Genomic DNA, 12,430 nt, shown 5'->3' with positions numbered 1-12,430 from the left:
GAGGGCGACCAGATCCTAGCTAAACTACTCACCGGTCCCCGAAGCAAGCAGACCCAGGCTTCTCCACGTTAATTTCAGCAGCTGGCAGGTTCAGAAGAGCAGGGAACGCCTCGTAGTCGTGTAGAGCAAAAAGACGTCCCAATCGACGAAACCAGCACAGTTTGTTGCCGCAGCAGGACAACGGAGCAGCCGTGTGTATTCAAGCCAAATGTACACTCCTCCCTTCAGACTTGGGAACGCCAAGTGTACGAAGCGTGGGAGAGTGACAGGGACTCGAAAAATACAACACAACCTGGCGGCAGTTACAGAGCAGGACTCCCTTGTAAGCTGGTCAGTCAACTGGATGGCCCAGAGACACTTCCGAAGGCTTACTTGGCAGGAGATGATGAAGTCGCCGGGAATAGCTGTTCCTGCTATTCCAAAGGTCGAAGCACCAGTACAGGCCTTCTGGTTCGATCCAAGGAGGAAAGGGTTTCACAGGACGACAGCAGTGCAAAGGAGGATTCCTTCAGCGGGTCACCAGCGATTCCTCGGTCCAGCCTCTGGGTTGCAGGATACTTGGCTCCTGTATTCCTTCGTTCGTGAGAACTCAGGAGATCGACATGGCAGTGGTGTTTCCAGCTCCCTCTTATCCACGGTTCCCTTCGCGCCAAAACGGAGGGGAGCCAATGGGAGATCCGCACATCAACACATATACCATACGTGGACCAATCACGGACCACGGTGGTCCCAGGCATTCACACCACCCCAGACTCTCTGGCACCCAGGATGTGTATTGGGACCAGACATCCCAGCCCACACCCTGGAAGCACACAAACGACATGTAGAAGCCCGCGAAAGCAACCACGTTTCGCGGGAAAGTACATGCCCAAATAAGGAAGGCCCCGGGTCGCCCGACCTGGGGAAGGTGAAGGGAGCAAGACGGTCAGTGGACAGGACAAAGGAGCCTCATGGACTGGCCATATTGGGAGCCAGGCCACCATTTTGGGTTCAGTGCGAAAAACGTGCTCAGAACGCCAAAAGGAGCTCAAAATAAACAAAACGATCGCTGCCACCATTCCAGTCCCTGAATGACTTGCACCGATCAAAATACCATCCTAAAAGAGTATCTAGGGCCTGTCGAAGGCTAGAGACCCAAGAGAGCTGTAACTTAGCTTACAGTGCCCTCTTGTGTCATGTTGCACTAAAGCCGCAACACGATAAAAGAAACTACGGGAAACAGCGTTCCCCGGTACTGACTGTCTTAAGGGCATGTCAGTTTCCCCGTAAGAAAGGAGCGAAAGCCCAGAGGAGTGCGGCAGAAGGCTGCACTTCTCTGGCAAAGTCAAGAACAAGGTGAAAACAACAGCAAAAAGTTTAGGGGTTGCCACATGGAAGGAAAATTACCTACAATTATGAAATCTTTCCTAACACAGATGCATGCATTTGCACAAAAAAGTGTGTTATTTTTACTTTCCTCATTTAAAATGTCTTTTTTTACCTTTTACATTGCTTTTACTGTCATATTGGGTCTTTTTTATCTATTCATTGTTATCACTTCATTTTCATTCTGGGTTTTTATGTCCAGGGATTATAACATAGAACAATTTACACACTATCTTCCTCAAAAAGCAGTAGGGGAGCATTAACTTGCCTTTTCGTCTCTCCTTTAGGTGCAAAACCCTGGTGGAAAAGTTCCTGGCCCTCGACTTGCAGGACCCAAGCCTGGACCTGCAGGAGTTCATGAGCCAGGAAGTGTTGCCCGCAGCGGCCGCCATATTGTGATTAGGAGAGAGGGACTTAGGCTGATGATACAGAAGCTGCAGAACAACCTATCAAGGTCGTAGACCATTGGAAGGGCTCTGTAGGCCTACCCTGTAAAGCAGAGGGCATACTTCTGGCCCTCGACTTGCAGGACCCTACCCTGGACCTGCAGGAGTTCATGAGCTTGGAAGTGCTGCCCGCTGCGGCCGCCATCTTGTGATTAGAAGAGAGGGATGTAGGCTGATGACACAGAAGCTACAGAACAACCTATCAAGGTCATAGAACCTTGGAAGGGCTCTGTAGGCCTACCCTGTAAAGCAGAGGGCATATTCCTGGCCCTAGACTTGCAGGACCCAAACCTGGACCTGCAGGAGCTCATGAGCCAGGAAGTGCTTCCCGCTTTGGCCGCCATCTTGTGATTAGAAGAGAAGGACCTAGGCTGATGACACAGAAGCTGCAGAACAACCAATCAAGGTCCTAGAACCTTGGAAGGGCTCTGTAGGCCTACTCTGAAAAGCAGAGGGCAGATTTCTGGCCCTCGACTTGGAGGACCCAAACTTGGTCCTGCAGGAGTTCATGAGCCAGGAAGTGCTGCCCGCTGTGGCCGCCATCTTGTGACTTGGAGACCGTGGTGGAAGCTGGCGGCCTAGAACCTTCAGAACACCCAATCAAGCTCCTAAACCATAGGAAGGGCCACATATGCCACCCGTGGTAAAGCAAGAGGCCAAGTTTGTGAATTCTTGAATTCGGTGTAAACTTTGATGTTTGTTGTTAATTTTAAAAAAGTTCATTTTTTTAAAAACACTTTATTTCTAATTTTCATTAAATCATTAAACCATGTTACAACCAAATACTGCGCTTGAACTATAACCAGTTACATTAAAACGTTATATGCAAGCAATATAATCATAAAATCACAGTAGAAAATCCAACATTCATTTTTCTTAAACTTAGCAGAGGCTGCAAATGACTTCTTATTTTAATTGCCATCTTTCCAGCTAGGTGTGCACTCCATACAGCCCATGACGTTTTGGACAGCAGCGGGGGATCTGGCAATGACCAGGAGCCATGAGTATATGAGGTTGAAACTATTGGAAAAGATTTTTAAATGGTGTTAAATCCTAACTAAACGGCCTCCAGGCTGATGTATTCATTTAATGTGTACAAGCAGAATGCGACCCACGCAAGGGTGCCATGAAGGGTTGGCAATGGGATGGGATGGGGCGGGTGGGAGAGAGAAGGTACATAATTATACAATGACGAAAGTAACATGGATTCCAGTACTCCAATGCACAGTGCATTACGTGCCAACCATAGATTTCATAGGTCAGTGTCTCCATCAAATGGGTTTCATGTTCTTTGGCTGAAGGGGAAATCTGGCTTGGTCATTCAGGGATTTCTCTTACAGAAGTTGCCTGAATTCTCTAGGGTTCTGGTCATGTATGGTGGCTGTGGGGAGACCGGTACGCTTTCTTTTTGAGTGTCCAACCTGTAGTGCTCTGGTTGACGTGGGCCTGAGGTTGTGAGAAGGTTGTGAGTGTGGGATACGATTAGAGTGATGTTCTTTTGCGAGTACACCCTGTGCACCATACTCGGGTTTGATGTGCAGTCTTTGGGAAGAGACATGGGTGTATTTCTTAAGGCTGATGATTAATTCAGCTGGGCTTGATATTGCTGATATTGGGGCGGCCCCAGGCAAAGGCTGGTGCTGGGCAATAGGCAATGGCGCTTAGTACCGGCTGCGCTGTTGCCAAGGGGATTGCTGATTCCAGGTCCTCTTGAGCTCCCCAGCACTTGTGAGCTATGGTAGAAAGTGATGGTTTCGGGTCCTCTTGAGCTCCCCAGCACTTCTGAGCTATGGTAGAAAGTGATGGTTCCGGGTCCCCTGGAGCTCCCCAGCACTTGTGAGCTATGGTAGAAAGTGATGGTTTCGGGTCCCCTGGAGCTCCCCAGCACTTGTGAGCTATGGTAGAAAGTGATGGCTTCAGGTCCTCTTGAGCTCCCCAGCACTTGTGAGCTATGGTAGAAAGTGATGGTTTCAGGTCCTCGAGCTCCCCAGCACTTGTGAGCTATGGTAGAAAGTGATGGTTTCAGGTCCTCTTGAGCTCCCCAGCACCTGTGAGCTATGGTACAAAGTGATGGCTTCAGGTCCTCTTGAGCTCCCCAGCACTTCTGAGCTATGGTAGAAAGTGATGGTGTCAGGTCCTCTTGAGCTCCCCAGCACTTGTGAGCTATGGTAGAAAGTGATGGCTTCAGGTCCTCTTGACCTCCCCAGCCCTGTGGTTTCAGGTCCTCTTGAGCTCCACAGCACTTGTGAGCTATGGTAGAACATTATGGTTTGAGGTCCTCTTGAGCTCCCCAGCACTTGTGAGCTATGGTAGAACATTATGGTTTGAGGTCCTCTTGAGCTCCCCAGCACTTGTGAGCTATGATAGAAAGTAATGGTTTCAGGTCCTCTTGAGCTCCCCAGCACTTCTGAGTTATGGTAGAAAGTGATGGTTTCAGGTCCTCTTGTGCTCCCCAGCACTTATGAGCTATGGTAGAAAGTGATGGTTTCAGGTCCTCTTCAGCTCCCCAGCACTTGTGATCTATGGTAGAAAGTGATGGTGTCAGGTCCTCTTGAGCTCCCCAGGACTTGTGGGCTATGGTAGAAAGTGATGGTTTCAGGTCCTCTTGAGCTCACCAGCACTTGTGAGCTATGGTAGAAAGTGATGGTTTCAGGTCCTCTTGAGCTCCCCAGCACTTGTGAGCTATGGTAGAACATTATGGTTTCAGGTCCTCTTGAGCATCCCAGCACTTGAGCTATGGTAGAACAATTTGGTTTCAGGTCCTCTTAAGCTCCCCAGCACTTGTGAGCTATGGTAGAAAGTGATGGTTTCAGATCCTCTTGAGCGCCCCAGCACTTCTGAGCTATGGTAGAAAGTGGTGGTTTCAGGTCCTCTGGAGCTCCCCAGCACTTGTGAGCTATAGTAGAAAGTGATGGCGTCAGGTCCTCTGGAGCTCCCCAGGACTTCTGAGCTATGGTAGAACATTATGATTTGAGGTCCTCTTGAGCTCCCCAGCACTTGTGAGCTATGGTAGAAAGTGATGGTTTCAGGTCCTCGAGCTCCCCAGCACTTGTGAGCTATGGTAGAAAGTGATGGTTTCAGGTCCTCTTGAGCTCCCCAGCACCTGTGAGCTATGGTACAAAGTGATGGCTTCAGGTCCTCTTGAGCTCCCCAGCACTTGTGAGCTATGGTAGAAAGTGATGGTTTCGGGTCCTCTTGAGCTCCCCAGCACTTGTGAGCTATGTTAGAAAGTGATGGTTTCAGGTCCTCTTGAGCTCCCCAGCACTTGTGAGCTATGGTACAGAGTGATGGCTTCAGGTCCTCTTGGGCTCCCCAGCACTTTCTGAGCTATGGTAGAAAGTGATGGTTCCGGGTCCCCTGGAGCTCCCCAGCACTTGTGAGCTATGGTAGAAAGTGATGGTTTCGGGTCCCCTGGAGCTCCCCAGCACTTGTGAGCTATGGTAGAAAGTGATGGCTTCAGGTCCTCTTGAGCTCCCCAGCACTTGTGAGCTATGGTAGAAAGTGATGGTTTCAGGTCCTCGAGCTCCCCAGCACTTGTGAGCTATGGTAGAAAGTGATGGTTTCAGGTCCTCTTGAGCTCCCCAGCACCTGTGAGCTATGGTACAAAGTGATGGCTTCAGGTCCTCTTGAGCTCCCCAGCACTTCTGAGCTATGGTAGAAAGTGATGGTGTCAGGTCCTCTTGAGCTCCCCAGCACTTGTGAGCTATGGTAGAAAGTGATGGCTTCAGGTCCTCTTGACCTCCCCAGCCCTGTGGTTTCAGGTCCTCTTGAGCTCCACAGCACTTGTGAGCTATGGTAGAACATTATGGTTTGAGGTCCTCTTGAGCTCCCCAGCACTTGTGAGCTATGGTAGAACATTATGGTTTGAGGTCCTCTTGAGCTCCCCAGCACTTGTGAGCTATGATAGAAAGTGATGGTTTCAGGTCCTCTTGAGCTCCCCAGCACTTCTGAGTTATGGTAGAAAGTGATGGTTTCAGGTCCTCTTGTGCTCCCCAGCACTTATGAGCTATGGTAGAAAGTGATGGTTTCAGGTCCTCTTCAGCTCCCCAGCACTTGTGATCTATGGTAGAAAGTGATGGTGTCAGGTCCTCTTGAGCTCCCCAGGACTTGTGGGCTATGGTAGAAAGTGATGGTTTCAGGTCCTCTTGAGCTCACCAGCACTTGTGAGCTATGGTAGAAAGTGATGGTTTCAGGTCCTCTTGAGCTCCCCAGCACTTGTGAGCTATGGTAGAACATTATGGTTTCAGGTCCTCTTGAGCATCCCAGCACTTGAGCTATGGTAGAACAATTTGGTTTCAGGTCCTCTTAAGCTCCCCAGCACTTGTGAGCTATGGTAGAAAGTGATGGTTTCAGATCCTCTTGAGCGCCCCAGCACTTCTGAGCTATGGTAGAAAGTGATGGTTTCAGGTCCTCTGGAGCTCCCCAGCACTTGTGAGCTATAGTAGAAAGTGATGGCGTCAGGTCCTCTGGAGCTCCCCAGGACTTCTGAGCTATGGTAGAACATTATGATTTGAGGTCCTCTTGAGCTCCCCAGCACTTGTGAGCTATGGTAGAAAGTGATGGTTTCAGGTCCTCGAGCTCCCCAGCATTTGTGAGCTATGGTAGAAAGTGATGGTTTCAGGTCCTCTTGAGCTCCCCAGCACCTGTGAGCTATGGTACAAAGTGATGGCTTCAGGTCCTCTTGAGCTCCCCAGCACTTGTGAGCTATGGTAGAAAGTGATGGTTTCGGGTCCTCTTGAGCTCCCCAGCACTTGTGAGCTATGTTAGAAAGTGATGGTTTCAGGTCCTCTTGAGCTCCCCAGCACTTGTGAGCTATGGTACAGAGTGATGGCTTCAGGTCCTCTTGGGCTCCCCAGCACTTTCTGAGCTATGGTAGAAAGTGATGGCTTCAGGTCCTCTTGAGCTCCCCGGCACTTGTGAGCTATGGTACAAAGTGATGGCTTCAGGTCCTCTTGAGCTCCGCAGCACTTCTGAGCTATAATAGAAAGTGATGGCTTCAGGCCCCCTTGAGCTCCCCAGCACTTGTGAGCTATGGTAGGAAGTGATGGTTCTAGGTCCCCTTGAGCTCCCCAGGACTTCTGAGCTATGGTAGAAAGTGATGGCTTCAGGTCCCCTTGAGCTCCCCAGCACTTCTGAGCTATGGTAGAAAGTGATGGCTTCAGGTCCTCTGGAGCTCCCCAGCACTTGTGAGCTATGGTAGAAAGTGATGGTTTCAGGTCCTCTTGAGCTCCCCAGCACTTGTGAGCTATGGTACAGAGTGATGGCTTCAGGTCCTCTTGAGCTCCCCAGCACTTTCTGAGCTATGGTAGAAAGTGATGGCTTCAGGTCCTCTTGAGCTCCCCGGCACTTGTGAGCTATGGTACAAAGTGATGGCTTCAGGTCCCCTTGAGCTCCCCAGCACTTGTGAGCTATGGTAGAAAGTGATGGCTTCAGGTCCTCTTGAGCTCCCCAGCACTTGTGAGCTATGTTAGAAAGTGATGGTTTCAGGTCCTCGAGCTCCCCAGCACTTGTGAGCTATGGTAGAAAGTGATGGTTTCAGGTCCTCTTGAGCTCCCCAGCACCTGTGAGCTATGGTACAAAGTGATGGCTTCAGGTCCTCTTGAGCTCCCCAGCACTTCTGAGCTATGGTAGAAAGTGATGGTGTCAGGTCCTCTTGAGCTCCCCAGCACTTGTGAGCTATGGTAGAAAGTGATGGCTTCAGGTCCTCTTGACCTCCCCAGCACTTTGGTTTCAGGTCCTCTTGAGCTCCCCAGCACTTGTGAGCTATGGTAGAAAATTATGGTTTGAGGTCCTCTTGAGCTCCCCAGCACTTGTGAGCTATGGTAGAACATTATGGTTTGAGGTCCTCTTGAGCTCCCCAGCACTTGTGAGCTATGATAGAAAGTGATGGTTTCAGGTCCTCTTGAGCTCCCCAGCACTTCTGAGTTATGGTAGAAAGTGATGGTTTCAGGTCCTCTTGTGCTCCCCAGCACTTATGAGCTATGGTAGAAAGTGATGGTTTCAGGTCCTCTTCAGCTCCCCAGCACTTGTGATCTATGGTAGAAAGTGATGGTGTCAGGTCCTCTTGAGCTCCCCAGGACTTGTGGGCTATGGTAGAAAGTGATGGTTTCAGGTCCTCTTGAGCTCACCAGCACTTGTGAGCTATGGTAGAAAGTGATGGTTTCAGGTCCTCTTGAGCTCCCCAGCACTTGTGAGCTATGGTAGAACATTATGGTTTCAGGTCCTCTTGAGCATCCCAGCACTTGAGCTATGGTAGAACATTTTGGTTTCAGGTCCTCTTAAGCTCCCCAGCACTTGTGAGCTATGGTAGAAAGTGATGGTTTCAGATCCTCTTGAGCGCCCCAGCACTTCTGAGCTATGGTAGAAAGTGATGGTTTCAGGTCCTCTGGAGCTCCCCAGCACTTGTGAGCTATAGTAGAAAGTGATGGCGTCAGGTCCTCTGGAGCTCCCCAGGACTTCTGAGCTATGGTAGAACATTATGATTTGAGGTCCTCTTGAGCTCCCCAGCACTTCTGAGCTATGGTAGAACATTATGGTTTGAGGTCCTCTTGAGCTCCCCAGCACTTCTGAGCTATGGTAGAACATTATGGTTTGAGGTCCTCTTGAGCTCCCCAGCACTTCTGAGCTATGGTAGAAAGTGATGGTTTCAGGTCCTCTTGAGCTCCCCAGGACTTCTGAGCTATGGTAGAACATTATGGTTTGAGGTCCTCTTGAGCTCCCCAACACTTCTGAGCTATGGTAGAACATTATGGTTTGAGGTCCTCTTGAGCTCCCCAGCACTTCTGAGCTATGGTAGAACATTATGGTTTGAGGTCCTCTTGAGCTCCCCAACACTTCTGAGCTATGGTAGAACATTATGGTTTCAGGTCCTCTTGCGCTCCCCAGCACTTCTGAGCTATGGTAGAACATTATGGTTTCAGGTCCTCTTGAGCTCCCCAGCACTTCTGAGCTATGGTAGAACATTATGGTTTCAGGTCCTCTTGAGCTCCCCAGCACTTCTGAGCTATGGTTGAAAGTGATGGTTCCGGGTCCTCTGGAGCTCCCCAGCACTTGTGAGCTATTGTAGAAAGTGATGGTTTCAGGTCCTCTTGAGCTCCCCAGCACTTCTGACCTATGGTAGAAAGTGATGGTTCCAGGTCCTCTGGAGCTCCCCAGCACTTGTGAACTATGATAGAACATTATGGTTTCAGGTCCTCTTGAGCTCCCCAGCACTTGTGAGCTATGGTAGAAAGCGATGGTTTCAGGTCCTCTGGAGCTCCCCAGCACTTGTGAGCTATGGTAGAGAGTGATGGTTTCAGGCCCTCTTGAGCTCCCCAGCACTTGTGAGCTATGGTAGAAAGTGATGGTTTCAGGTCCTTTTGTGCTCCCCAGCACTTCTGAGCTATGGTAGAAAGTGATGGTTCCAGGTCCTCTTGAGCTCCCCAGCACTTTTGAGCTATGATAGAAAGTGATGGTTCCAGGTCCTCTTGAGCTCCCCAGCACTTGTGAGCTATGATAGAAAGTGATGGTTTCACCCGGCACTTCTGAGCTATGGTAGAAAGTGATGGCTTCAGGTCCTCCTGAGCTCCCCAGCATTTGTGAGCTATGGTAGAACATTATGGTTTCAGGTCCTCTTGAGCTCCCCAGCACTTCTGAGCTATGGTAGGACATTATGGTTTCAGGTCCTCTTGAGCTCCCCAGCACTTCTGAGCTAAGGTAGAACATTATGGTTTCAGGTCCTCTTGAGCTCCCCAGCACTTCTGAGCTATGGTAGAACATTATGGTTTCAGGTCCTCTTGGGCTCCACAGCACTTCTGAGCTATGGTAAAAAGTGATGGCTTCAGGTCCTCTTGAGCTCCCGAGCACTTGTGAGCTATGGTAGAAAGTGATGGCTTCAGGTCCTCTGGAGCTCCCCAGCACTTGTGAGCTATGGAAGAACATTATGGTTTCTGGTCCTCTTGAGCTCCCCAGCACTTCTGAGCTATGGTAGAACATTATGGTTTCAGGTCCTCTTGTGCTCCCCAGCACTTGTGAGCTATGGTAGAAAGTGATGGTTTCAGGTCCTCTTGTGCTCCCCAGCACTTGTGAGCTATGGTAGAAATTGATGGTTTCAGGTCCTCTGGTGCTCCCCAGCACTTCTGAGTTATGGTAGAAAGTGATGGTTTCAGGTCCTTTTGAGCTCCCCAGCACTTCTGAGCTATGGTAGAAAGTGATGGTTTCAGGTACTCTTGAGCTCCCCAGGACTTGTGAGCTATGGTAGAAAGTGATAGTTTCAGGTCCTCTTGAGCTCCCCAGCACTTTTGAGCTATGGTAGAAAGTGATGGTGTCAGGTCCTCTTGAGCTCCCCAGCACTTGTGAGCTATGGTAGAAAGTGATGGTTTCAGGTCCTCTTGAGCTCCCCAGCACTTCTGAGCTATGATAGAACATTATGGTTTCAGGTCCTCTTGATCTCCCCAGCACTTGTGAGCTATGATAGAACATTATGGTGTCAGGTCCTCTTGAGCTCCCCAGCACTTGTGAGCTATGGTAGAAAGGGATGGTTTCAGGTCCTCTGGAGCTCCCCAGCACTTGTGGGCTATGGTAGAAAGTGATGGCTTCAGGTCCTCTGGAGCTCCCTAGCACTTCTAAGCTATGGTAGAAAGTGATGGTTTCAGGTCCTCCTGAGCTCCCCAGCACTTGTGAGCTATGGTAGAAAGTGATTGTTTCAGGTCCTCTCGAGCTCCCCAGCACTTGTGAGCTATGGTAGAAAGTGATGGTTTCAGGTCCTCTCGAGCTCCCCAGCACTTGTGAGCTATGGTAGAAAGTGATGGTTCCAGGTCCTCTCGTGCTCCCCAGCACTTGTGAGCTATGGTAGAAAGTGATGGTTTCAGGTCCTCTCGTGCTCCCCAGCACTTGTGAACTATGGTAGAAAGTGATGGCTTCAGGTCCTCTTGAGCTCCCCAGCACTTGTGAGCTATGGTAGAAAGTGATGGCTTCAGGTCCTCTTGAGCTCCCCAGCACTTGTGAGCTATGGTAGAAAGTGATGGTTTCAGGTCCTCTGGAGCTTCCCAGCACTTCTGAGCTATGGTAGAAAGTGATGGCTTCAGGTCCTCTCGAGCTCCCCAGCACTTGTGAGCTATGGTAGAAAGTGATGGTTTCAGGTCCTCTCGAGCTCCCCAACACTTGTGAGCTATGGTAGAAAGTGATGGTTTCAGGTCCTCTCGTGCTCCTCAGAACTTGTGAGCTATGGTAGAAAGTGATGGTTTCAGGTCCTCTCTTGCTCCCCAGCACTTGTGAGCTATGGTAGAAAGTGATGATTTCAGGTCCTCTTGAGCTCCCCAGCACCTGTGAGCTATGGTACAAAGTGATGGCTTGAGGTCCTCTTGAGCTCCCCAGCACTTCTGAGCTATTGTAGAAAGTGATGGTTTCAGGTCCTCTTGAGCTCCCCAGCACTTGTGAGCTATGGTAGAACATTATGGTTTGAGGTCCTCTTGAGCTCCCCAGCACTTGTGAGCTATGATAGAAAGTGATGGTTTCAGGTCCTCTTGAGCTCCGCAGCACTTCTGAGCTATGGTAGAACATTATGGTTTGAGGTACTCTTGAGCTCCCCAGCACTTCTGAGCTATGGTAGAAAGTGATGGTTTCAGGTCCTCTTGAGCTCCCCAGCACTTGTGAGCTATGGTAGAAAGTGATGGTTTCAGGTCCTCTTGTGCTCCCCAGCACTTTTGAGCTATGGTAGAAAGTGATGGTTTCAGGTCCTCTGGTGCTCCCCAGCACTTCTGAGTTATGGTAGAAAGTGATGGTTTCAGGTCCTTTTGAGCTCCCCAGCTCTTCTGAGCTATGGTAGAAAGTGATGGTTTCAGGTACTCTTGAGCTCCCCAGGACTTGTGAGCTATGGTAGAAAGTGATGGTTTCAGGTCCTCTTGAGCTCCCCAGCACTTTTGAGCTATGGTAGAAAGTGATGGTGTGAGGTCCTCTTGAGCTCCCCAGCACTTGTGAGCTATGGTAGAAAGTGATGGTTTCAGGTCCTCTTGAGCTCCCCAGCACTTCTGAGCTATGATAGAACATTATGGTTTCAGGTCCTCTTGAGCTCCCCAGCACTTGTGAGCTATGATAGAACATTATGGTGTCAGGTCCTCTTGAGCTCCCCAGCACTTGTGAGCTATGGTAGAAAGGGATGGTTTCAGGTCCTCTGGAGCTCCCCAGCACTTGTGGGCTATGGTAGAAAGTGATGGCTTCAGGTCCTCTGGAGCTCCCTAGCACTTCTAAGCTATGGTAGAAAGTGATGGTTTCAGGTCCTCCTGAGCTCCCCAGCACTTGTGAGCTATGGTAGAAAGTGATTGTTTCAGGTCCTCTCGAGCTCCCCAGCACTTGTGAGCTATGGTAGAAAGTGATGGTTTCAGGTCCTCTCAAGCTCCCCAGCGCTTGTGAGCTATGGTAGAAAGTGATGGTTCCAGGTCCTCTCGTGCTCCCCAGCACTTGTGAGCTATGGTAGAAAGTGATGGTTTCAGGTCCTCTCGTGCTCCCCAGCACTTGTGAACTATGGTAGAAAGTGATGGCTTCAGGTCCTCTTGAGCTCCCCAGCACTTGTGAGCTATGGTAGAAAGTGATGGCTTCAGGTCCTCTTGAGCTCCCCAGCACTTGTGAGCTATGGTAGAAAG

At 49.9% G+C, this 12,430-nt stretch overlaps 1 protein-coding gene across 2 annotated transcripts in view; it reads left to right on the top strand.

Moving 5' to 3' along the window:
* The window catches only part of MSH5 (mutS homolog 5), a 402,336-nt gene extending 399,742 nt beyond the window's left edge, over positions 1–2,594 (top strand). For both annotated transcript variants that reach the window (XM_069635150.1, XM_069635151.1), the window contains one exon: positions 1,653–2,594. In XM_069635150.1, the coding sequence (XP_069491251.1) occupies positions 1,653–1,764 (112 nt within the window). In that variant the 3' untranslated portion in view covers positions 1,765–2,594. The remainder of the gene's footprint in view (positions 1–1,652) is intronic.
* Positions 2,595–12,430: the final 9,836 nt, after the last annotated feature.

This window comes from Ambystoma mexicanum, chromosome 13, assembly GCF_040938575.1.
Source record: "Ambystoma mexicanum isolate Mex_15411 chromosome 13, UKY_AmexF1_1, whole genome shotgun sequence".
In the NCBI taxonomy this organism is placed as follows: Eukaryota; Metazoa; Chordata; class Amphibia; order Caudata; family Ambystomatidae; genus Ambystoma; species Ambystoma mexicanum.
The sequence above is the reverse complement of the archived record's forward strand: the minus strand, read 5'-3'. Positions and strand labels throughout refer to the sequence as shown.